Consider the following 27,109-nt stretch of genomic DNA (forward strand, 5'->3'; position numbering starts at 1 on the left):
TCACACAAAGGGCAGTGGGAATCTGGAGCTCTGTCCCCCAAAAAGCTGTTGAAAAACTCCTGAGATTGAGATTGATAGATTTTTGTTCGGTGAGGGTATTAAGGGTTACGGAACCAAGGCAGGCAGGTGGAGTTAAGATACAGATCAGCCGTGATCTAATACCCGAACCGGTGACGGCCTCGGAACTGCCATCTAATGCCCGCCCCGTCCATCCATGCACTAACCTCAGACCCGACGGGCAGCCTCAACACCACTTGATATTTCCGCCGGCTTCCCGGATGTTTAGAGGGCAGGTGTCGGCCGGTGGGATATTACCAAAGCCCGGTGAGATATTACCGAAGCCCGGTGGAATATGATCAAAGCCCGGTTATTAACGTTAGCTGGGGTTTGCACGTTCTCTAGCCCACTTTCCTGACCAGCCGTTAAAATGCCCACCTCGGTCGTCCGATACAGAATCTCCTTTGCCCTGAATAGCACAAACCTCCCCAAAAATACAGTAAGAATAAAATTGCTAGAACTGTCGCCCACCCCCATAACCCTCCTCAACACTTCTAAATGTCCACCTAGTCAGTGTAGGCAGCTCCGGCATGGTTGGCTCATAGGGGCTGCATCGCTTATTTACAGAGGAGATTACATCGACATCTCAGTGGTTGACCTGGAGGCCGACGCCATCAAAAGCTTGCCGAAAACCCCGGTTACCGATTGACATGAGGCAGTCCGGTGGGAGAGGGGCCACGACGCTCCTATCCTCCGTTCTGGCGCACGGACGATTCTCCTTGGTTACGAAGCGTTGGTGTGAATCCAATCGATTAATCTGGTCACCCGCGAGTAGGCGCCATAGGAGTCCTGTCGGCCGCAGCCATTACCAAAGCTCACGATTCCAGCCAGGAACCACCTCCCACTGGCCTCTTCACACACGAGTGGCCCTCCAGAGTCACCCTGTACAGAGAAGAAATTCACCAATTGAAAATATCGCTGCATTCATTTTTAAACAGTATTATTTGCTGATGGGGTTAAATGAAGTATTACATCGGATATACAGCACAGAAACAGGCCATTCGGCCCAACCAGTCCATGCCGGCGTTTATGCTCCATTCGAGCCTCCTTATAACTAAGGAATCTTGTATAAGAACATAAGAAATAAGAGCAGGAGTCGGCCATTTGGCCCCCCGAGCCTGCTCCACCATTTAATAAGATCTTGGCTGATCTGATCCTGGTCGCAGCTCCACTTCTCTGCTCGCTCCCCATAACCCTTTATTCCCCTATCGCTCAAAGATCTGCCTATCTCCGCCTTAAATATATTCAATGACCCAGCCGCCACAGCTCTCTGGGGCAGAGAATTCCATAGATTTACAACCCTCTTAGATTGGGTGGATCCTAAACAAAATGGGCAGTAATTACTCAAATTTAGACCGAGGCTGCGGGTTGGGCCTAGGAGGGGGGCAGGCAAACACACAAAATATTTTTTCCAAAAAACATAAAATAAAAAAAATCAGGAAACAGTCTCAGGACCCTTTTCAACTTAATCGCCGTAAAAGAATTTTAAAATAATAATTAAAAACCCTTTAATTTACTTTTTTTGCAGGGCTGCTTACCTACTGTCCAGCTCCCGCTGCTTCTCGTGGGTGTTTTTCTCTACTTACCTACGGGTCATCGCTGAGACAAAACTGGGGCGATAGCGTTTTTTTGGACGGTGCATGCCAGCGGTCTGCTCCCCAGCGGTATTTCCAAACCGCCGGTGGAACTCTTTCTGGAGATTTCTGCCGGGTGGTTTTTGGCCCAAGCACCGAATACTGCTGAGAAATTGGACGGAGATGCTGTGAAAAATCTAGCCCTACGTCCCCTAGTTTTAGTTTCCCCTTTGAGTGGAAATATCTTCTCTGCATCCACCGTGGCGAGCCCCCTCATTATCTTATATATTTTGATAAGATCACCTCTCATTCTTCTGAACTACAATGAGTATTGATGGCCTCTAGTTTTGCTCTTCCTCACAAGTGGAAACGTTCTCTCTGTAGCCACTCTATCAAAACCGTTCATGATTTTAAAGACCTTTACCCCCTCAGCCTTTTTTCAAGAGAAAAGAGACCCAGCCCGTTCATCCTTTCCTGATAGGAATACCCTCGCATTTCTGATAACATCCTTGTAAATCTTCTCTGCACCCTCTCCAGTGCCTCTATATCCTTTTTATAATATGGCGACCAAGTGTGAGGTGGCTCGTGTGGAGCATAAACACCGGCACAAACCTGTTGGGCCGGCCGAACGGCCTGTTTCTGTGCTTACATTCTGTGCACTTTATTGCTTTTTCACTTTTTTATCCTTCTACAGTCTCTTTTCATTCCTTCTTCCTCTCAATGCATATGGCTAATGCTGGGTTACAGTTCCACAGGTGCTAATGGTCTTCTGATCTCTCATCTGAGTCTCTCGTTCTTCACGGGTGAGACACAGGGCCTCCCCAAATTTCTACCTCATACAGGGTTCGTAACAGCCGAGTCTGATTCTGCCTTACCTGATATTCCCACGCACAAACCTTTTAGTGCAGGACTGAGGGAGGCCTGCACTGTCAGCGGTACATAACATAAGGACATAAGGATTACGAGCAAGAGTAGGCCATTCGGCCCCTCCACCATTCGATAAGATCATGACTGATCTTCTACCTCAACTCCACTTTCCTGCACTGTCCCCATATCCCATGATCCCCTTAATATTCAAAAACCTATCGATCTCTGAGACTGAGCCTCCACAGCCCTCTGGGGTAGAGAATTCCAAAGATTCACCACCCTATGAGTGAAGAAGTTTCTCCTTATCTCAGTCCTAAATGGCTGACCCCTTATTCTGAGACTGTGACCCTGGTTCCAGACTCCCCAGCCAGAGGAAACATCCTCCCTGCATCTACCCTGTCAAGCCCTGAAAGAATTTTGTATGTTTCAATGAGATCACCTCTCATTCTTCGAAACTGAGAATATAGGTCTAGTCTACTCAATCTCTCCTCATAGGACAATCCACCCATCCCAGGAATCAGTCTGATGAGCTTTTGTTGCACTCTCTCAATGGCAAGTATATCCTTCCTCAGGTAAGGAAACCAAAACTGTGCACAATACTCCAGGTGCAGTCTCACCAGGCCCTATATAATTGCAATAAGATGTCTTTACTCTTATATCCAAATCCTCTTGTAATAAAGGCCAACATACCATTTGCTTTCTTAATTGCTTGCTGTTCCTGCATGTTAACTTTCAGTGATTTGTGTACAAGGACTCCCAAGTCCCTCTGATCACCAACATTTCCCAATCTCATATTTGTGGGAGCTTGCAAATTGGCTGCCGTGTTTCTGACTTTACACCAGTGACTACACTCCAAAAGTACTTAATTGGCTGTAAAGTACTTTAAGATGATCGTGAAAGGCGCTTTATAAATGCAAGTCTTTCTTTCTTATTTAATTGTCTTAGATCCACTGTTCCCCCTAACTTTTTTATTCCCTGCACCAACCCTTTAACTGGCTGGGCGGCCCGTTCACATTTCCACGCGAGCGGGCCTGTGCGGGACCTCGTGAAGCAGTGCCAGAACGCTGCTTATATCCGACCTGGGAGTGCTTGACGCTCAGATTGCCCCCCCACCCCCCAAAATGGAAAAGGTCCCACTAATATCCCTCGGACTGGCGGGCGTAAAACTCACGAGAAGGTTAAAATGAACTAGACGAAGAAGAGAAAGCGAGCTGGGGAGGGAGATTGGAGAGAAGTGATAGACCAGGCACAGAAATAGTTGTTAGATCAAGAGAGATAGGCAAAAACCACAACTTAAAAACAGTCATGCAAAGATAAAGAGAATTTTGACAGAAAATCGAGTTCAGTTGTCTATGTTTGAGCCTGTTTGAATGAGTGCAAATGTTCTCAGAAAAGATCTATGTGGCAGCATACCAGTTGCACTTTTGATCACTTGGGTAATCATTTATCCTTGAAAGCTCTGTTTACTTTAACAACACTGACCGCTCACCCCCCCATCCCCCCCCTCCGCCCCACGACACACACACAGTTTGGAGAGAATTCTTCCATTACTGATATTTAACATGTGCAGATAAGTAACTCTGAGCGTTTTTCTCCTTCCAATCTCTCCCCTCCTCTCCTGACTCACTCTGGCAACTCGCGCACACACTTGCACCAAGTCCTGTTCCCCCATCACCCCTGTGCTTTCCCACTGACATTGGCTCCCCATCTGGCAACGCCGCGATTTTAAAGTTCTCATTCTTGCGGTCAAATCCCTCCATGGCCTCGCCCCTCCCCATCTCTGTAACCTCTTCCGGCCCTACAACCAATGTTCTCACGCCTGCACGGTTTTTGTATTTAAAAGCTGTCTCACTGTAGAGCGCTCGTGCGGCTTAAATATCAGAATCATAGACATTTACGGCACAGAAGGAGGCCATTTGGCCCATCATGTCTGTTGCCTACAATCGTCCGACATCTCTACGCTCCTCCAATTCTGATCGCTTGCCATTGGTGGCCGTGCCTTCAGCTGCCGAGGCTCTAAGCTCCGGAATTCTCTCCCTAAACCTCTCCACCTCTCTCTTTTCCTTTAAACTTACCTCGCTGACCAAACTTTTGGTCACCTGTCCTAATATCTCCTTATAAGCACATAAGAACATAAGAAATAGGAGTAGGCCATACGGCCCCTCGAGCCTGCTCCGCCATTCAATAAGATCTTGGCTAATCTGATCATGGACTCAGCTCCACTTCCCACCCGCTCCCCATAACCCCTTATCCCCTTATCGTTTAAGAAACTGTCTATTTCTGTTTTAAATTTATTCAATGTCCCAGCTTCCACAGCTCTCTGAGGCAGCGCATTCCACAGATTTACAACCCTCTGAGAGAAGAAATTTCTCCTCATCTCTGTTTTAAATGGGCGCCCCCTTATTCTAAAATCATGCCCTCTAGTTCTAGTTGCCCTCTAGTTCTAGTCTCCCCCATCAGTGGAAACATCCTCTCTGCAACCACCTTGTCGAGCCCCCTCATAATCTTACATGATTCGATAAGATCACCTCTCATTCTTCTGAATTCCAATGAGTAGAGGCCCAACCTACTCAACCTTTCCTCATAAGTCAACCCTCTCATCCCCGGAATCAACCTAGTGAACCTTCTCTGAACAGCCTCCAAAGCAAGTATATCCGTTTGTAAATATGGAAACCAAACCTGCACGCAGTATTCCAGGTATGGCCTCACCAATACCTTATATAGCTGTAGCAAGACTTCCCTGCTTTTATACTCCATCCCCTTTGATATAAAGCCCAAGATACCATTGGCCTTCCTGATCACTTGCTGTACCTGCATACTATCCTTTTGTGTTTCATGCACGTACTCCCAGGTCCCGCTGTACTGCGGCATTTTGGAGAATGACCATTAGGCCAAGGTATTGAGGGGGCTGCGTCACCAACACCAACTTGCATTTATATAGCGGCTCGGTGTCAAATATTGTTTGATAATCGCTCCTGTGAAGCATCTTGGAACGTTAAAGGCGCTATATAAATGGAAGTTGTTGTTGGTGACGCAGCCCCCCAATACCTTGGCCTAATGGTCATTCTCCATGTGTGTGCCTGGACATTGAGGGACAGAAGGCTATTTCCTACATTACAACAGCGATTACGTCTCAAAAGTACTTCATTGGCTGTAAAACGCTTTGCAACATCCTGAGGTCGCTATAGAAATGCAAGTTCTTTCTTTTTTTTGGCCAGAGAGCAATCACGGCTCAGCCTTTACATAAGAACATAAGAATTAGGAGCAGGAGTAGGCCATTTAGCCCCTCGAGCCTGATCTTGGCTGATCTTCACCTCAACTTCACTTTCCCGCCCGATCCCCATATCGCTTCATTCTTCTAGAGGCCAAAAACCTATCGCTCTCGGCCTTGAATATAACCAACGACTCAGCCTCCACAGCCCTCTTGGTAAAGAATTCAAAAGATTCACAACCCACTGAGTGAAGAAATTCCTCCTCATCTCAGTCCTAAATGGCCGACCCCTTATCCTGAGACTGTGCCTCCTAGTTCTAGACTCTCCAACCTAGGGGAAACAACCTCTCACCATCTACCCTGTCAATCCCCCTCAGAACTTTATATGTTTCAATGAGATCACCTCTCATTCTTATAAACTCCAGAGAATATGGGCCCAATCTACTCAATCTCACCACATAGGACAACCCTCTCATCCCAGGGATCAATCTGTTGTTGCTTGGCAACCATAGATGCATACTCTCGGCGAGAGTTGCTGATAGTGCTCGGGTGTGGCAACTCTGAGCTGATTATTTATCCCTCTCTAAGCCCGCTGTGGCTGCGATCAGCTCCCTCAGTACAGACGGAGATGATGCTTGAGGCCTTCTCTTGCTCTGTGGCCCAGTGCTAGATCTTGCCAGGCCCATACTGAAAACACTGAGGGGCTGAGAGAGGACGACCAGCAGAGGTACTTTGATGGAAGTCACCGCAGGAAAAAGTTTTGTATCCCAGATTTCCCCCCCTCCCCACCCCCGCGCTCCCCTCTGAAAGTTGTCAAGCCCTGTTGGGATCGGCTCCATGGGTGCCAGGTGGTCTCCAGCACCTTTCCAAAGTTGTCCTTCTCCATGTGTGAGCCTATGATGAAAGGTTGAGCAGGTTGGGCCTGTACTCATTGGAGTTTAGAAGAATGAGAGGTGATCTTATTGAAACATATAAGATACTGAGGGGACTTGACAGGGAGATGCAAAGAGGACATTTCCCCTTGTGTGGGAATCTAGAACTAGGGGGCATAGTTTACGAATAAGGGATTGCCCATTTAGAACTGAGATGAGGGTGGTAAATCTGTGGAATTCTCTGCCCCAGAGAGCCATGGAGGCTGGGTCATTGAATATATTTAAGGTGGAGATCAACAGATTTTTGAATGATAAGGGAGTCAAGGGTTATGGGGAGCGGGCAGGGAAGTAGAGTTGAGTCCAAGATCAGATCAGCCATGATCTTATTAAATGACGGAACAGGCTCGAGGGGCCGAATGGCCTACTCCTGCTCCTATTTCTTATGTTCTTAGACAGTGAACGTCAGTCGGGTTTTTAACCACAGGGCGTTACAGTTGAGCCCAATGATGTCTGACTCCTCATCCAATATCCACCCTTTCCAGCAGAGATCATTAGACAATAATCAGTAGCAAGCTACATGGCTGAGTTCCCCTTCGCTTACACAGAGGGACCGATACCTACAGTGCTACAACAACAACCCTGACTGAGTTTGGTGAGCTTAGAATCATATAGCAGACAAGGAGGCCATTCGGCCCATCGTGCCTGTGCCGATTCTTTGAAAGAGCGATCCAATTAGTCCCACTCTCGCGCTCTTTCCCCATAGCCCTGTGAATTGTTCATTTTTAAGTATATATCCAATTCCCTTTTGAAAGTTACCACTGAATTTGCTTCCACCGCCCATTCAGGCAACGCATTCCAGATCTCAACAACTCGCTGTGGTAAACAAAATTCTTCATATCTCCCAATAAATGCTGGTCTTGCCTGGGGCGCCCACATCCCATGAACGAATAAGTTCTGGTTCTTTTGCCAATTATTTTAAATCTGTGTCCTCTGGTTACTGACACTGCTGTCAGTGGAATCAGTTTCTCCTCATTTACAAATCCCCATATAATTTCGAACACCTCTGCCAGATTTCCCCGTAAGCTTCTCTGCTCTAAGGAGAACTGTCCCAGCTTCTCCCGCCTCTCCACAGACCAGAAACTGAATTGAGAATGTACAGACCTGTGACACGCTGCCTTGACCAACTCAGTCTCCATTGAACATAAGAACATAAGAAATAGGAGCAGGAGTAGGCCATTGGCCCCTTGAGCTAGCTCCGCCATTTAATATCATAGCTGATCTGATCATGGACTCAGCTCCACTTCCTTCCCCGCTCCCTTATTGTTCAAAAATCTGTCTATCTCCACCATAAATATGTTCAATAACCCAGCCTCCACAGCTCTCGGGGGCAGAGAATTCCACAGATTTACGACCTTCTGAGAATAGAAATTCTCCTAATCTCAGTTCTAAATGGGCGACCCCTTATTCTTAAACTATGCCCCCTAGTTCTAGATTCTCCCACGAGGGGAAACATCCTCTCTGCATCTCAGTATCTTACATGTTTCAATAAGATCATCTCTTATTCTTCTAAACTCCAATGAGTTCAGGCCCAACCTGTGCAACCTTTCTTCATAAGACAACCCCTTCATCTCAGGAATCAACCTTGTGAACCTGGGTTTATCAAGAAGACTGCAATGTTTTCTTGAAACACGGAACGACTGCACAGTACCTGACAGGAATCCTTCTTCCCCTCAGCGTAGCCAGCACAGATCATTCTGGGAGTGATGGTGTAGGAATACGCTTTATTGCAAGTAGCCTGATCAACCAGCTTGACATCCACTTTCTGGAGAACATTTGCAATGGAACCTGAATGGAATGAATAAATGAAAGAATGGTCATCTTTGATTCCTTCTGCCCTTATTGCTCAGCACAGACTCCCGTCTTCCCTGCGTTGACAGTGAACCGACATCATGGCCTCTGCCATAATGATTAAAAAAATAATAACAAACATTTGAATCAGCAACGAAAGAACAGGAGAAGGCCATTCAGCCCCTTGAGCTTGTTCCACCATTCATTTCGATCGGGGCTAATCTGTAAAACAAACTATCTGGTCATTATCCCATTGCTGTTTATGGGAGCTTGCTGAGTGTGAATTAGCTGCTGCGTTTCCTACATTACAACAGCGACTACACTCCAAAAGTACTTAATTGGCTGTAAAGCGCTTTGGGACGTCCTGAGGTCATGAAAGGCGCTATATAAATGCAAGTCTCTTCCTTGATTTGTTTAATTGTAGACCACGTGAATTCAACTGCTTTGAGTGCGAGACTGAGAGTGAAAGTGGGATATGCAGAGCCCAGGGCTCTTTATTGACTTGGGCCTGTCTGACTTGTCCTAATTGTTTTGCACCCATCCCTGGCCTTAACCCACTGCTAACCCCTTCTTAGCTCGGAGGCCATATCTTTGCAAGCTGGTCTTACTGAGCAGGTAGCTCTATAGATACTGGAGCAGTTACACTGACAGACGCACAGCCCGTGGGGCAGCAGTTTCAACAGAGCAGCTAACGGCACACAAAGCTAAGGCTACAGTGAAGGTCTGGCCAGTTAGGAAGGCAAATGGAATGTTGGCCTTTATTGCAAGGGGATGGAGTATAAAAGCAGAGAAGTCCTGCTACAACTATACAGGGTGTTGGTAAGATCAGACTTAGAGCACTCCGTACAGTTTTGGTCTTCTTATTTTGATATACTTGCATTGGAGACAGTTCAGAGAAGGTTCACAAGATTGATTCCAGAGATGAAGGGGTTGTCTTATGAAGAAAGGTTGAGCAGGTTGGGTCTGTACTCACTGGAGTTTAGAAGAATGAGAGGTGATCTTATTGAAACATATAAGATTGTGAGGGGGATTGACAGGGTAGATGCAGAGAGGATGTTTCCCCTGGTGAGGGAATCTAGAACTAGGGGGCAGAGATCCAGAATAAGGGGTCGCCCATTTAAAACGGACATGAGAAGGAATTTCTTCTCTCAGAGGGTCGTGAATCTTTGGAATTCTCTACCCCAGAGAGCTGTGGAGGCTGGGTCATTGAATATATTTAAGGTGGAGGTAGACAGATTTTTCAACGATAGGGGAGTCAAGGATTATGGGGAGCGGGCGGGGAAGTGGAGTTGAGGCCAAGATCAGATCAGCCATGATCTTATTGAATGGCGGATCAGGCTCGAGGGGCCGAATGGCCTACTCCTGCTCCTATTTCTTATGCACACATGTTCTTAGGCCTCCAGCGTCACTTACCACTTTCCTTGGTTTTCCCCCAGCCTGTGACCCAACATTCCTTGTCTGGTTCGAAGATGTGCGTCCTGGCGGGTAGGCAGATTGGATACGAGGTTGGCACTATGGGCACAGGCTGGTCTAACTGGAGCAGAGCCACGTCATAGTCGAAGGTGTCGTCGTCGTAGTACGGGTGGGAGATGATCTTTAACACCTTGAAGGTCAGCTCATTTTTGCTGCTGACATTCAGCTTGAACTTTCCGAGGTACACCGTCCAAACTTTTGGTGGGGCATAACTGTAAGGAAGGATGGAAAGGAATTTTAAATTATATGGCCCTGAAAATCCACTTGCGTTTAGTCCCGGGCTGAATGCCAGGACCCCACTAAATGGAACGGTGTAAGGTGCAAACCTTATGTCCATAAAATTAGGAAGGCAAAAGGCATGTTGGCCTTTATTGCAAGGGGGTTGGAGTACAAGAGACTGCGTAGACTAGGCCATTATTCCCTAGAGTTTGGAAGAATGAGAGGTGATATAATTGAAACATACAAAATTCTTAAGGGGTTTGACATGATTAATGCTGGGGCATCTAGAACACGGGGTCACAGTCTCAGAATAAGGGGTTGGCCATTTAGGACTGAGGTGAGGAGAAATGTCTTCACTCAGAGGGTTGTGAATCTTTCGAATTCTCTACCCCAGAGAGCTTTGGATACTCAGTCGTTAAGTATATTCAAGACAGAGATCAATAAATTTTTGGGAACGAAGGGAATTAAGGGATATTGAGGTAGAAGATCAGCCATGATCTTATTGAATGGCGGAGCAGGCTCGAGGGGCCAAATGGCCTACTCCAGCTCCTATTTCTTATGTTCTTATGTAAGAGTAAGGAAGTCTTGATACAATTGTACAGGGCTTTGGTGAGACAGCACCTGGAGTATTGTGCACAGTTTTGGTTTCCTTATCTGAGGAAGGATATACCTGCCTTAGGGACAGTGCAACAAGGGTTCACTAAATTGATCCCTAGAGAGGGCTGTTTTATGAGGAGATATTGAGTAGATTGGCCTATATTCCTTGGAGTGTAGAAGCATGAGAGATGATCTCATTGAAACATGTAAAATTCTGAGAGTGATTGACAGGGTAGATGCTGAGAAGATGTTTTCTCTGGCTGGAGAATCTAGAACTAGGGGACACAGTCTCAGGATAAGGGGTCGGCCATTTAAGACTGGGATGAGGAGGAATTTCTTCACTCAGGGGCTTGTGATTCTTTGGAATTCTCTGCCCCAGAGGGCTGTGGATGCTGAGTCGTTGAGTATATTCAAGGCTGAGATCGATAGATGTGACAAGAATTGAAGAATTACCACCAGTCAATTCAACAATCTTTTCAACAATTTGACATTGCTGTTTGTATTTACCTGCTAGTGAAGCAGTGAGCTGCAGAGAGCACCCAATGCTCGTTGATGAGAATACCTCCGCAAATATGCAGGCTCTGAACTTGTAGACTGGCCTGCCATGGCCACTCGCCCTCGGTGGAATTGGTTCCACCCACAATTCTGTTCATCGAAGTTTGCAAGCCACACTCTGAAGAAGAAAAGCCAACTCATTAATCTGAAGTCTCGCTTACAACGTGATTAAAAAAAAAGACTTACATTTATATAGCGCCTTTCATGACCACCAGACATCGCAAAGCACTTTACAACCAATGAAGTACTTTTGGAGTGTAGTCACTGCTGTAATGTGGTAAACGCGGCAGCCAATTTGCGCACAGCAAGCTCCCACAAACAGCAATGTGATAATGACCCGATAATCTGTGTTGGCAATGCCTTGACAGCACCTCCCAAACGCAGGACACCGGGGTAACTCCCCTGCTCTTCTTCAAAACAGTGCCCATAGGATCTTTTATGTCCCCCTTGTTAGAGCAGACGGGGCCTCGGTTTAACGTCTCATCCGAAAGACGGCACCTCTGACAGTGCAGCACTCCCGCAGCACTGCACTGGGAGTGTCAGTCTAGATTTTTGTGCTCAAGGCCCTGGGATGGGACTTGAACCCGCAACCTTCTGACACAGGCGAGAGTGCTGTCCACTGAGCCACGGACACCCATTGTTTTCTGGAGGGGAAGAGGACTGGCAATTTCCATCCCTGTCTCCTCTCTCACCCCCTCCTGCTCCACCGGATGTCAGGAAGGCACAGCAGCTTCTACCTGGGGACTAAGAGGCATCTGGAGGGTGTGAGTGCCCAACGCACAGCGGCCCATGGTAATAACCCGCCCTCCCACCGACTCTGGGTACTTTGGTGGGGTTGGCGATAAAGTCATCAGTCGGCACAATCCTGGTGCACATGCCAGGATCGGGTCCCCACGCAAATTTCCGACCAGAGTACTTAAGGAAGTGGCTCTAGAAATAGTGGATGCATTGGTGGTCATTTTCCAACATTCTATAGACTCTGGATCAATTCCTATGGACTGGAGGGTAGCTAATATAACACCACTTTTTAAAAAAGGAGGGAGAGAAAAAACAAGGAATTATAGACTGGTTAGCCTGACATCGGTAGTGGGGAAAATGTTGGAATCAATTATTAAAGAAGTAATAGCAGCGTATTTGGAAAGCAGTGACAAGATCGGTCCAAGTCAGCATGGATTTATGAAAGGGAAATCATGCTTGACAAATCTTCTAGAGTTTTTTGAGGATGTAACTAGTAGAGTGGACAAGGGAGAACCAGTGGATGTGGTGTATTTGGACTTTCAAAAGACTTTTGACAAGGTCCCACACAAGAGATTAGTGTGCAAAATTAAAGTACATGGTATTGGGGGTAATGTATTGACGTGAATAGAGAACTGGTTGGCAGACAGGAAGCAAAGATTAGCAATAAACGAGTCCTTTTCAGAATGGCAGGCAGTGACTAGTGGGGTACCGCAAGGTTCAGTGCTGGGACACCAGCTATTTACAATATGCATTAATGATTTGGATGAAGGAATTGAATGTAATATCTCCAAATTTGAAGATGACACTAAGCTGGAATATTGTGTTCAGTTTTGGACTCCTAATCTAAGGAAGGACGTTCTTGCTATTGAGGAAGTGCAGTGAAGATTCACCAGACTGATTCCCGGGATGGCTGGACTGACATATGAGGAGAGACTGGATCAACTGGATCAACACAGTGTGAGCTGTGAGGAGGATGCCAAGAGGCTGCAGGGTGACTTGGACAGGTTAGGTGAGTGGGCAAATGCATGACAGATGCAGTATAATGTAGCTAAATGTGAGGTTATCCACTTTGGTGGCAAAAACAGGGAGGCAGAATATTATCTGAATGGTGACAGATTAGGAAAAGGGGAGGTGCAACAAGACCTGGGTGTCATGGTACATCAGTCATTGAAAGTTGGCATGCAGGTACACCAGGTGGTGAAGAAGGCAAATGTCATGTTGGCCTTCATAGCGAGAGGATTTGAGTATAGTAACATAGAAACATAGAAAATAGGCGCAGGAGTTGGCCATTCGGCCCTTTGAGCCTGCACCACCATTCAATAAGATCATGGCTGAGCATTCTCTCAGTAACTCTTTCCTGCTTTCTCTCCATACCCCTTGATCCCTTTTAGCTGTAAGGGCCACATCTAACTCCAATGAACTGGCATCAACAACTCTCTGCGGCAGGGAATTCCACAGGTTAACAACTCTCTGAGTAAAGAAGTTTCTCCTCATCTCAGTCCTAAATGGCCTACCCCTTATCCTTAAAGTGTGTCCCCTGGTTCTGGACTTCCCCAATATTGGGAACATTCTTCCTGCACCTAACCTGTCCAGTCCCGTCAGAATCTTATCTATTTCTATGAGATTCCCTCTCATTCTTCTAAACTGTAATGTATAAAGACCCAGTTGATCCAATCTCTCCTCATATGTCAGTCCAGCCATCCCGGGAATCATTCTGGTGAATCTTCGCTGCACTCCCTCAATAGCAAGAACGTCCTTCCTTAGATTAGGAGACCAAAACTCAGCACAATATTTCAGGTGAGGCCTCACCAAGGCCCTGTACAACTGCAGTAACACCTCCCTGCTCCTATACTCAAATCTGCTAGCTATGAAGGCCAACATACCATTTGTCTTCTTCACCGTCTGCTGTACCTGTATGCCAACTTTCAATGACTGATGTACCATGACACCCAGGTCTCGTTGCACCTACCCTTTTCCAAATCTGCCGCCATTCAGATAATATTCTGTCTTCGCATTTTTGCCCCCAAAGTGGATAACCTCACGTTTATCCACATTATACTGCATCTGCCATGCATTTGCCCACTCACCTAACCTGTCCAATTCACCCTGCAGCCTCTTAGCGTTCCCCTCACAGCTCACACCGCCACCCAGTTTAGTGTCATCTGCAAACTTGGAGATATTACACTCAATTCCTTCATCTAAATCATTGATATATATTGTAAAGAGCTGGGGTCCCAGCACTGAGCCCTGCGGCACTCCACTAGTCACTGCCTGTCATTCTGAAAAGAACCTGTTTATCCCGACTCTCTGCTTCCTGTCTGCCAACCAGTTCTCTATCCACGTCAGTATATTACCCCCAATACCATGTGTTTTGATTTTGCACTCTCTTATGTGGGACTTTGTCAAAAGCCTTTTGAAAGTCCAAATACACCACATCCACTGGTTCTCCCTTGTCCACTCTGCTAGTTACATCCTCAAAAAATTCCAAAAGATTTGTCAAGCATGGTTCCCCTTTCATAAATCCATGCTGACTTGGACCGATCCTGTCACTGCTTTCCAAATGCGCTGCTATTTCATCCTTAATAATTGATTCCAACATTTTACCCACTACTGATGTCAGGCTAACCGGTCTAGAATTACCCGCTTTCTCTCTCCCTTTCTTTTTAAACAATGGTGTTATATTAGCTACCCTCCAGTCCATAGGAACTGATACAGAGTTGATAGACTGTTGGAAAATGATCACCAATGCATCCACTATTTCTCGGGCCACTCTCTTAAGTACTCTTGGATGCAGACTATCAGGCCCCGGGGATTTATTGGCCTTTAATTTCTCTAGCACAATTTCCCGCCTAATAAGGATATCCTTCAGTTCCTCCTTCTCACTAGACACTCGGTCTCCTAGTACTTCCGGAAGGTTATTTGTGTCTTCCTTTGTGAAGACAGAACCATAGTATTTGTTCAATTGGTCTGCCATTTCTTTGTTCCCCATTATAAATTCACCTGAATCCGACTGCACGGCACCTACATTTGTCTTCACTAATCTTTTTTTCTTCACATATCTATAGAAGCTTTTGCAGTCAGTTTTTATGTTCCCAGCAAGCTTCTTCTCGTACTCTATTTTCCCCCTCTTAATTAAACCCTTTGTCCTCCTCTGCTGAATCTAAATTTCTCCTAGTCCTCAGGTTTGCTGTTTTTTCTGGCCAATTTATATGCCTCTTCCATGGATTTAACACTATCCTTAATTAAGTAGAGGAGCAGGGAGGTCTTACTGCAGTTGTACAGGGTCTTGGTGAGGCCACATCTTGAATATTGTGCACAGTTTTGGTCTCCTAATCTGAGGAAGGACATTCTTGCCATTGAGGGAGTGCAGCGAAATTTCACCAGACTGATTCCCGGGATGGCAGGACTGACATATGAAGAAAGACTGGATCGACTAGGCTTATATTCACTGGAATTTAGAAGAATGAGAGGGGATCTCATAGAAACATAAAATTTTGACAGGATTGGACAGGTTAGATGCAGGACGAATGTTCCCGTTGTTGGGGAAGTCCAGAACCAGGAGTCACAGTCGAAGGATAAGGGGTAAACCATCTAGGACTGAGATGAGGAGAAACTTTTTGACTCAGAGAATTGTGAACTGTGTAACTCTCTGCCACAGAAAGTTGCTGAGGCCAGTTCGTTAGATATATTCTAAAGGGAGTTAGATGTGGCCCTTACGGCTAAAGGGATCAAAGGGTATGGAGAGAAAGCAGGAATGGGGTACTGAAGTTTCATGATCAGCCATGATCTTACTGAATGGTGGTGCAGGTTCGAAGGGCCGAATGGCCTACTCCTGCGCCTATTTTCTATGTTTCTAATCCTTTTACATCGGATTGAGATCAGATAATCCAACACTATTCCGTTTGTTATCCCGATTAGCCTCAACCAGATTGTGGACTCACTCAGACGCTCCCAGTAGCTCAATGGGTACATCCATGGCATGTTGGGGTATAGAGTTATATTACCAGCAACGCCCCAGGTGTCCAATACTAAATTAACTGATCTTAGCCGTGTTGGCAGTGCCTTTGGCAGCATCTCCCAAACCCGTGACCGCCATCACCTTGGAGGACAAGGGCAGCAGGCGCATGGGAGAACCACCACCTCTAAGCTCCTCTCCGAGTCACACACACATCTTCGCGACTTGGACACCTGCAAGAAGGAAGGACACCAGACAAAGGACTGTAAAGAGACCAAGTGCTGCAACCTTTGTGGTCAGGCTGGACATCAGTACAAGGCCTGCCCCAAGCGGAATTTCAGCTATGCGCAGGCGGCAAAGAACATGGTGACACGTGAGGAGAAAGCTGAGGAGTGCAACACCCCAGAGGAGACCTACACCTCCCTCCTCTCCAAGACACCGTGCGAACAAACCACTGCCCTACTCGACACTGACCGAGAGAAGGAAGGAAAGTCTGCCACGGCAAGCCGCCAGACACTAACACCCAGCAGTGAAAGTGCCCCCCGAGACACCGAGTCCATGGAAGAGGAGGGAGCAGAGGCAGAAGGAAAACAGGAATGGCAGCTCGACAAGAAGAAGAAGGCCAGCAAGTCAAAGGAAAAGGGGCCTCCTGCAGAAACGAGAGGCAAAAGACGGCTACCGTCCACGGCGGACAGCAGTGGCTGCAGCTCATCCTGATGAAGGGCGAGGCAAAAGCCCTCACTACCACCAGCAGAAGAAGAGGCAACACGCCAATGCCACCAGCGCAGTCCAGCTCCGGATCTCCGGGAGTGATGAAGTGACAGATGCACCCCAACTCCAGAACGCTGTGAGCAACGACACCACAGGGAATGCACACAAGGAACAACCAACACCAGGCGAGGGCAGCCCAGTTGACATGGAGGACCCCCTGTCCACATTGCTGGCGTCCCCTGGTCGAACCATCCCCAAGGCAGAGAACAACCCATATCTCAGTCAAGGTGCAGTAGAAAAGTTTAAAGTTAACCTATGTATACGGGAACAGGCCACAGGGCCAAAGGACTGCGTGATCTAAGTGTAATTTGTGGACTGTAACCACCAATTTAAAAATGGGTTTAAAGATTGCATCCATTAACATGCGTAGCATTAAGTCAACTACGCGATGTGTTTCCACCTTGGGGTACCTTGCCAAGGTCAAGGCAGACCTGCTATTCTTGCAGGAGTGCGGCCTGCCGTACTCCAGCAGTTACCGGCAGTGGTCGCAATGGTGGTCCCACGGACCATCCGTCTGGTCAGGAGGCAACGATTGCCGTTCCTCCGGCCTGGGCATTCTGCTGCGGGGAGGCCACTTCACCATCACCAAAGTTAAGGAGGTGGTGGGCGGCCTCGTTGCAGATGTAATGTATAAAAATGTTCCTCTAAGGCTAATTAACGTGTATGCCTTGCCTCTCAGGAGCGAGCGGCTGGCCCTCCTCCAGCAGCTCCCACTGCTGCTGGCGACATCCAGATCGGTCGTTCTGGACGGTGATTTCAACTGCATCATCGATGCGGCTGGACGATCTAGCAGAGCCGACAGCAAACTGGACGCCACGTCCAAACTCCTGATGGATGTGGTAAAAGATGCCAAGCTGTGCGACCCTGCAGACGGAGCACCGCGCAGATACACCTGGTCGAGACCAGACGGGTCCGTCCGTTCCAGAATAGACTTCCTGTTTGTGTCCCACACGCTCAAAGTCAGATCCACCGACGTCACGCCGGTGTTCTTCTCTGACTGGCCGACTGTCACCCACAGGAAAACCAGAAAGTTGGCAGAGGGATATGGAAGCTCAACGTGAAACTGTTGACCTCGGAAAACATTGAGGAACTCGAGAGGGATTACAAAGGTTGGAGAACCGTAAAACCCCTCTGCGATTCCCCGATGCACTGGTGGGAAACAATCAAGACAAACATCAAGAGGTTCTTCATCCTCAAAGGTGTTCAAGAGGTGAGAGGGAGACAGAGGGAATTGTCCCAACTCCAGAAGAGTATGCAAAACCTGCTCCTATTGCAGTCGATGGGGGTCGATGTCACGGAGGAACTCGAAGAGGTGAAGGGCCAGCAAGCCTCGCTCTTTGCCTCAGAGTCCTCCAAAATCATTTTCCACTCCAGAGTCCGCTCCGTCGAGCAGAATGAGACATGTTCGTTTTTCTTCGTCCAAAAGGTACACAGGGGAAGCTCTGTGATCAGCAGCCGAAAGGAAGAAGATGGTTCTGTGACGTCTTCACAGCCCGATATGCTGAGCATCAGCAAATCCTTCTATGCCGGGCTGTACGACGTCAAGCCCACAGACCGCGCGGCCTCCCAGTCAATCCTGTCGTCTATCTCAGAGGTCTTAGACAACAGCGAGCGGGAGAGTCTGGACCACCCGCTAACTCTGGACGAGATGACAAAGGCCATCCGGTCCCTTGCGACGAGTAAAACTCCCAGAAGCGACGGCTTACCGGTCGAGTTGTATTCGCTCTGTGGGACCGGATGGGCCCAGACCTGCTGGAAGGGTACGGGGGTATGCTTCTGGTCAGAATCGATGAGGAAAGGCATCATCACCCTTATCTACAAGCAGAAGGGGGATAGGGAGGAAATCAAAAACTGGCGGCCCATCTCGCTGTTCAATGTGGAATACAAGATCCTGTCAAAGGTCATCGCCAACAGGGTCAAGTCTGCTCTTGAGTTGGTGATCCAGGGATACGATCGCCTACGTGCGGGACAGGAGGGTGGACACCTGTTTAATCAGCTTGGACCAGGAGAAGGCCTTTGACAGGATATCGCACATGTACCTGATGGATATGCTCTCCAAGATGGGGTTTGGGGAGGGTATCCGCAATTGGATCCAACTGCTCTACACAGACACCAGTAGCACAGTTCTAATCAACGGGTGGGAAACTGAAAGCTTTCCGATCAGATCTGGAGTCAGGCAAGGCAGTCCCATCTCCTCTGTCTTGTTTGTGTGCTGTATCGAACCCTTTGCCGAGTCCATCAGGAAGGATGCGAGCATTAGAGGGGTGACGATCCCAGGCAGCGGAGGCGCTCAGGTCAAGACCTCCCTGTACATGGATGACGTGGCCATCTTTTGCTCGGATCCGCAGTCGGTCCGCAGATTACTCACAATCTGCGACCAGTTTGAACTGGCCTCGGGAGCGAAGGTCAATCGCAGCAAAAGCGAGGCCATGTTCTTTGGCAACTGGGCCGACCGATCCTTTATTCCCTTCACCGTTAAGCCAGATTACCTTAAGGTGTTGGGAATATGGTTCGGAGCAGACGGGGCGTGCGCCAAAAACTGGGAAGAGCGTACTGCCAAAGTGAAGCAAACACTGGGATGGTGGAAGCTGCGCTCCCTCTCCATGGCAGGAAAGGACCTGGTCATCAGGAGTGAGGTGCTCTCGGGGTTGCTGCATGTGGCACAGGTCTGGCCCATCCCTCGCTCCTGTGCTGCGGCAGTCACCCGGGCCGTCTTCCACTTTGTCTGGAGATCCAAAATGGAACGTGTCCACAGAGACACAATGTACAAATCTCTGGACAGTGGAGGAAAGGATGTTCCGAACGTGGCCCTCATCCTGATGGCCACCTTTGTGTGCGGCTGCATCAAGCTGTGCACAGACCCCCCGTACCCAAACACCAAGTGTCACTACCTGTCCCCATTGTTGCGAAGGATGGATCTGGTCACGCTGCCGCTAAACGCCCCCACCAGTTGAACCATGCCTGTCCACCTGTCCTTCGTGATAAAGTTTTTCACAAAAAACCCCTTTGACCACAGGCCATAGAGCAGTGGTCAGCACATAAGGTCCTGAATGCTCTACGAAAGAAGGAGAGGGGGGAACCCTGTCGGGTGGTTCCCTGAGCGGACTGTCAAACTCGTCTGGCAGAACGTCTCATCGCCAGAGCTTTCACACAAGCACCAAGACGTAGCTTGGTTGGCGGTGAGGAGGGCCCGACCCGTCATTCCTTCATGCACAGCCGACGTCTCAGCAACACGGCACGGTGCCCCCGAGTTGGCTGCGATGCGGATGAGACAGTCATCCATCTCCTTCAGGATTGCGCCTTCGCAAGGCAGGTTTGGTTGGAGATGGAGTGGTTGCTGTCGAGGTTCATCCCAAGCAGCTCCGTAATACAGGACTCTGTGCTCTACGGGCTGTTAGAAACATAGAAACATAGAAAATAGGTGCAGGAGTAGGCCATTCGGCCCTTCTAGCCTGCACCGCCATTCAATGAGTTCATGGCTGAACATGCAACTTCAGTACCCCATTCCTGCTTTCTCACCATACCCCTTGATTCCCCTAGTAGTAAGGACTTCATCTAACTCCTTTTTGAATATATTTAGTGAATTGGTCTCAACAACTTTCTGTGGTAGAGAATTCCACAGGTTCACCACTCTCTGGGTGAAGAAATTCCTCCTCATCTCGGTCCTAAATGGCTTCCCCCTTATCCTTAGACTGTGTCCCCTGGTTCTGGACTTCCCCAACATTGGGAACATTCTTCCTGCATCTAACCTGTCTAACCCCGTCAGAATTTTAAACGTTTCTATGAGGTCCCCTCTCATTCTTCTGAACTCCAGTGAATACAAGCCCAGTTGATCCAGTCTTTCTTGATAGGTCAGTCCCGCCATCCCGGGAATCAGTCTGGTGAACCTTCGCTGCACTCCCTCAATAGCAAGAATGTCCTTCCTCAGGTTAGGAGACCAAAACTGTACACAATACTCCAGGTGTGGCCTCACCAAGGCCCTGTACAATTGTAGCAACACCTCCCTGCCCTTGTACTCAAATCCCCTCGCTATTAAGGCCATGCTTTCTTAACCGCCTGCTGTACCTGCATGCCAACCTTCAATGACTGATGTACCATGACACCCAGGTCTCTTTGCACCTGCCCTTTTCCTAATCTGTCACCATTCAGATAATAGTCTGTCTCTCTGTTTTTACCACCAAAGTGGATAACCTCACATTTATCCACATTATACTTCATCTGCCATGCATTTGCCCACTCACCTAACCTATCCAAGTCGCTCTGCAGCCTCATAGAATCCTCCTTGCAGCTCACACTGCCACCCAACTTAGTGTCATCCGCAAATTTGGAGATACTACATTTAATCCCCTCGTCTAAATCATTAATGTACAGTGTAAACAGCTGGGGCCCCAGCACAGAACCTTGCGGTACCCCACTAGTCACTGCCTGCCATTCTGAAAAGTCCCCATTTACTCCTACTCTTTGCTTCCTGTCTGACAACCAGTTCTCAATCCATGTCAGCACACTACCCCCAATCCCATGTGCTTTAACTTTGCACATTAATCTCTTGTGTGGGACCTTGTCGAAAGCCTTCTGAAAGTCCAAATATACCACATCAACTGGTTCTCCCTTATCCACTCTACTGGAAACATCCTCAAAAAATTCCAGAAGATTTGTCAAGCATGATTTCCCTTTCACAAATCCATGCTGACTTGGACCTATCATATTACCTCTTTCCAAATGCACTGCGATGACATCCTTAATAGGGACACACACGGAGACAGACATCATCTGCTGCTGGAGGTGCCATCAACTCGGTGAAAGACGCTCTTTGATCTTGCTGAAACTTGCTGGTCTTCCAGAGCAAGGAGATGTCCACATCTGCGTGTTGCAGACTGGCGCAATACAAGATCCAGGAGTACGTGCTGAGGGACGCACTAAAAATTGGTGCAGTTGCCGTAAAGGCACGGTGGGGAAGGATCACAGTTTAAAGCCCTTCCGCCACGGTAAACCCAGGGGATGGAATCAGTACAAACCCCCCTCGGGCTGTACTTGTAAACTTTTTGTACACATAGAGCACCGTGATCTGAAAAAAACCTATGTAGTGCCATGTATAATGCAAGCTCTGTTTAGTAATGTATGTTGCAAAGAAATGTAACTGTACCCTCACCCATTCCGTGTACCGTATAGTGCCATTAGTAATTTAATATGATGACTGTATTACAATGTATCCTGGATTGTACTGAAATGTACCTCGAAATGTAAAGGATGCAAATGAATTGAACGGAACTGCCGTCAGCATCCAAATGTATTGTATGGAATTGCTGACCGCATCCAAATGCACTCAACTGTCTTCCAATGTATTGTGCAAATTTTTATATGAATAAAGTATATTTTGAAATTTAAAAAAATGAGCCGTTCCTTCATGGTCGCTGGGTCAAAATCCTGGAACTCCCTCCTTAACCGCACTGTGGGAGTACCTTCACCACACGGACTGCTACGGTTCAAGGCGGCGGCTCACCAAACCTTCTCAAAGGCAATTAGGGATGGGCGATAAATGCCGGCCTTGCTAGCGACGCCCACATCCCCAGAATGCATTACAAATAAGTGGGTTACAGAGGGGGAAAGTTAATCAGATGTGGCAATCCTCGCTGGTATCTTGTAACTTTGCTGGAATGTACATGCTGAGGGAATGTTGGGTGTGGGCAGGATCAGGTTCAGCTCTGGTGGTTCTCCATGTCGAATATCCCGCTGACACTGCTTGGACTCACACGGGTTGGGGATGGGCTGCTCACTGTGGAACCACCCAGGAGAGGAGGAGTAAGAGAAGGGAATGGGGTCAACAAAAGGTTCTCACTCTCGGACTGCACGAGCCACCACTTCTTCCATCTAGAAGGACAAGGGCATCAGGTGCATTGGAACACCACCACCTCCAAGTTCCCCTCCAAGTTGCAACCCATCCTGACTTTAGAAATATATCGCTGTTCCTTCATCGTCGCTGGGTCAAAATCCTGGAACTCCCTCCCTAACAGCACTGTGGGAGCACCTTCACCACACGGACTGCAGCGATTCAAGAAGGCGGCTCACCACCACCTTCTCAAGGGGCAATTAGGGATGGGCAATAAATGCCGGCCTTGCCAACGACGCCCATTTACCAGGAACAAATATGGGATTACATACATTCGGCCCAATCAGTCCATGCAGGCGTCTATGCTTCACTCGAGCTTCCTCACGCTTTTCCTCATCTAAATCTATCAGCATGACCCTCTATTCCCTTCTCTCTCATATGCTTATCTGGCCTCCCCTTAAATGCATCTATATACTATTCGCTTCAACCACTCCTATTTTGTTCCTAACACAGATGAGACTGGACACAGGGAGGTTAAAGTAACAGTGACCTCAGTCTTTATTAAGACACTCCAGAATGAGGAACAGGCCTTAGGGGCTGGCTTATATACAGTGCCCCCAAGGGATGCTGGGATCCCTTGGGACTTCAGGGGATGCGCTCCCTGGTGCCGGAACATGGGAGTGCATGCTTTACAGATACACAACATCACTCCCCCCCAAAGTCAAAGTGAAAACTATTTACAAGGTGAGGTGGTCGGGAGCCTTTCTTTCCCTGGTGGACCGCCTCGGTACAAATGTCTGTTCTGGTGTGTTGGCTGTGCCCTCGCTGGGCTGGCGTGTTGTTGACCCTGCAGGGCTGCTGGGTGAACCTGGCCTTGCTGGGCTGTTGGGCGTGATGGGTTCGATTTCCTGGTCCGGGGTGGTGTCGTTGATCCTTTGGGTGTGTGTTGTGGGCTCGAAAAAGGTGGTGTCTGCCTTGGGTTGTTCAGGGCAGCCTGTGAACCGCAGCCTCGTTTGGTCCAGGTGCTTTCTGCAAATTCGTCCATTGTCTAGTTTGACTACAAACACCCTACTCGCTTCTTTAGCTACCACTGTGCCCGCAATCCACTTGGGACCATGTCCATAGTTTAGCACATACACAGGGTCATTCAGATCAATTTCCCATGACACAGTGGCGCGACCATCGTTTACATTTTGTTGCTGCCGCCTGCTCTCTATCTGATCATGAAGGTTGGGGTGAACCAGCGAGAGTCTGGTTTTAAGTGTCCTTTTCATGAGTAGCTCAGCCGGGAGCACCCCTGTGAATGAGTGGGGTCTCGTGCGGTAGCTGAGCAGTACTCGGGACAGGCGAGTTTGGAGTGAGCCTTCTGTGACTCATTTAAGGCTCTGTTTGATTGTTAGTACTGCCCGCTCTGCCTGCCCATTGGAGGCTGGTTTAAACAGGTCGAGGTGACATGTTTGATCCCATTGCGGGTCATGAATTCTTTAAATTTGGCACTGGTGAAACATGGCCCGTTGTCACTGACCAATATGTCAGGCAGGCCGTGGTTGGCAAACATGGTCCTCAGGCTTTCAATGGTGGCGGTGGCGGTGCTTCCCGACATTATTTCACATTCAATCCATTTTGAAAAAGCATCCACCACCACCAGGAACATTTTACCGAGAAACGGGCCCGCATAGTCGATATGGATCCTTGACCATGGTCTGGAGGGCCAGGACCACAAACTTAGTGGTGCCTCTCTGGGCGCGTTGCTCAACTGAGTACACACACTAAGTCAGAGTTGATACCGGGCCACCACACGTGGGATCTGGCTATCGCTTTCATCATTACTATACCCGGGTGTGTGCTGTGGAGATCCGAGATGAACGTCTCCCTGCCCTTTTTGTGGTTACCCAACAACAGGCAGTCTGCCTGAATGTACAGTTCGTCCTTTCGCTGCTGGAACGGCTTGATTAGCTCTTGCATTTCAACGGGGATAATGGCCCAGCTCCCATGCAGCACACAGTTTTTTACTAGAGACAGCAGAGGGTCTTGGCTGGTCCAAGTCCTAATCTGCTGGGCCGTGAAAGTTGATTTATCATTTTCAAACGCTTCCATGACCATCAACAAGTTTGCGGGCTGTGCCACCATCAACAAGTTTGCAGGCTGCGCCATTTCCACCCCCGTGGTGGGCAATGGTAGCCGACTGAGAGCATCCGCACAGTTCTCGGTGCCTGGCCTGTGGTGGATGGTATAGTTATATGCTGATAGCGCGAGTGCCCACCTTTGTATGCGGGCTGAGGCATCAGTATTTATCCCCTTGTTTTCAGCGAACAGGGATATAAGGGGCTTGTGATCGGTTTCCAGCTCAAATTTGAGGACAAACAGGTACTGATGCATTTTCTTTACCCCGAACACACACGCTAATGCCTCTTTCTCAATCATGCTGTAGGCCCTCTCAGCCTTAGACAAGCTCCTGGAGGCATAGGCGACAGGTTGCAATTTCCCCGCAACGTTAGCTTGTTGTAATACACACCCGACTCCGTACGACGACGCATCACATGCTAGCACAAGTCTTTTACACGGGTTATACAATACAAGCAGCTTGTTGGAGCATAAAACGTTTCTGGCTTTCTCAAAAGCAATTACTTTTTTTTTTTTCCCCCATACCCAGTTCTCAACTTTACGCAATAACACATGTAGGGGCTCTTAAGAGGGTGCTTAACCCCCGTAGGAAGTTACCAAAATAGTTGAGGAGTCCCAGGAACGACCGCAGCTCCGTGACGTTCTGTGGCCTGGGTGTATTCCTGATAGCCTCTGTCTTCGCGTCTGTGGGCCGAATGCCATCTGTTGCGATCTTGCTCCCCAAAAACTCCACTTCTGTTGCCTTGAAGACGCATTTCGACCTCTTCAGCCGCAGCCCTACGCGATCCAGTCGCTGGAGGACCTCCTCCAGGTCTTGTAGGTGCTCGACGGTGTCCCGGCCGTGGCCAATATGTCGTCCTGAAAAACCACCCTGTGTGGTACCGACTTGAGTAGGCTCTCCTTGTTTCTCTGGAAGATCGCTGCAGGCGACCGAATTCCAAACGGGCATCTGTTGTAGATGAACAGTCCCTTGTGCGTGTTGATGCAGGTGAGGCCCTTCGAAGACTCCTCCAGCTCCTGCGTCATGTAGGCCGAAGTCAGGTCGAGTTTGGTGAACGTCTTGCCTCCTGCCAGCATCGCAAATAGGTCGTCTGCCTTAGGTAGCGGGAATTGGTCCTGTCGCGAGAAACGATTAATAGTTACTTTATAATCGCCGTAAATCCTGATAGTGCCATCACTTTTGAGTACTGGAACAATCGGGCTGGCTCACTCGCTGAATTTCACTGGGGAGATGATGCCCTCGTGTTGCAGCCTGTCCAGCTCGATTTCCACTCTCTCCCTCATCATGTGAGGTACCGCTCGCGCCTTGTGGTGAATGGGTCGTGCCTCTGGGACCAAGTGGATCCGCACCTTCGCCCTGGAAAAGTTTCCAATGCCTGGCTAAAAAAGGGAAGGAAATTTGTTAAGAACCTGGGTACATGAGGCCTCATCGACATGTGATAGCGCTCGGATGTCACCCCAGTTCCAGCGGAATTTGCCCAGCCAGCTCCTTCCAAGCAGTGTGGGGCCATCGCCCGGGACAATCCAGAGTGGCAGTTCATGCACCGTGCCCTCATAGGTGACCTTGACCATGGCGCTGCCCAGGACAGTGATGAGCTCTTTGGTGTATGTTCTCAGTTTCATGTGGATGGGGCTCAGGGCTGGTCTGAGTGCCTTGTTGCACCACAGTCTCTCAAACATCTTGTTACTCATGATGGATTGGCTCGCGCCAGTGTCCAGTTCCATGGCTACGGGTAAGCCATTCAATTTTATATTTAGCATTATAGTTGGACATTTCGTCGAAAATGTGTGCACCCCATGTACTTCAGCATCTGCCTCCTCTCTCTGAGGCTCGAAATTGCTTTGATCCACCATGGACCGATCTTCCTCTGCCACATGTTGGTTAGCAGATTTTGCAGAGCTTGCAGCTCGTCTGCAAGTTCGTTGGAGGTGCCCCATTGTTCCACAGCTCTTGCAAACATATCCTTTGAAGCCGCATGAATAGGCTGAATGGAAGCCTCCAAAACGCCAACAAGGTGTGAATTGCCTTGCATTCATCCTTTGTTGGGGACTCTGAGTCATCTGGGTCACCTGAGGCCTGCTGGTAGTTGCAGACTCGTGGTTTCTGCCCTGTACATTTCTGCTCGCAAACACAGTTCCAGTTAATTTATGAACATTGCTAGCACTTGTGTGCTGAGAGATTTGTTTGGTGTTACTGGTGGACATAAACGCCTGTGCTATCGCAATGGCCTTACTGAGGGTCGGTGTCTCTACAGTCAAAAGTTTTCATAGGATGGTCTCGTAGCCAATGCCCAGTACAAAAAAGTCTCTGAGCATCTGCTCCAGGTAGCCATCAAACTCACATTGTCCTGCAAGTTGCCTTAGCTTGGCGACGTAGCTTGCCACTTCCTGACCTTCAGATCGCTGGCGCGTGTAGAACCG

At 48.4% G+C, this 27,109-nt stretch overlaps 1 protein-coding gene across 1 annotated transcript in view; it reads right to left on the reverse strand.

Annotated features, from left to right (window-relative positions):
• Positions 1–780: 780 nt before the first annotated feature.
• The window catches only part of LOC139230273 (transmembrane protease serine 6), a 195,293-nt gene continuing 168,964 nt past the window's right edge, over positions 781–27,109 (reverse strand). Inside the window, exons 15-18 of the mRNA XM_070862101.1 lie at positions 11,226–11,391; positions 9,843–10,114; positions 8,290–8,426; positions 781–939 (exon numbers count right to left, since the gene is read on the reverse strand). Of these exons, the coding sequence (XP_070718202.1) occupies positions 781–939; positions 8,290–8,426; positions 9,843–10,114; positions 11,226–11,391 (734 nt within the window). The remainder of the gene's footprint in view (positions 940–8,289; positions 8,427–9,842; positions 10,115–11,225; positions 11,392–27,109) is intronic.

The sequence above is a fragment of the Pristiophorus japonicus genome, chromosome 19 (assembly GCF_044704955.1).
Source record: "Pristiophorus japonicus isolate sPriJap1 chromosome 19, sPriJap1.hap1, whole genome shotgun sequence".
In the NCBI taxonomy this organism is placed as follows: domain Eukaryota; kingdom Metazoa; phylum Chordata; class Chondrichthyes; family Pristiophoridae; genus Pristiophorus; species Pristiophorus japonicus.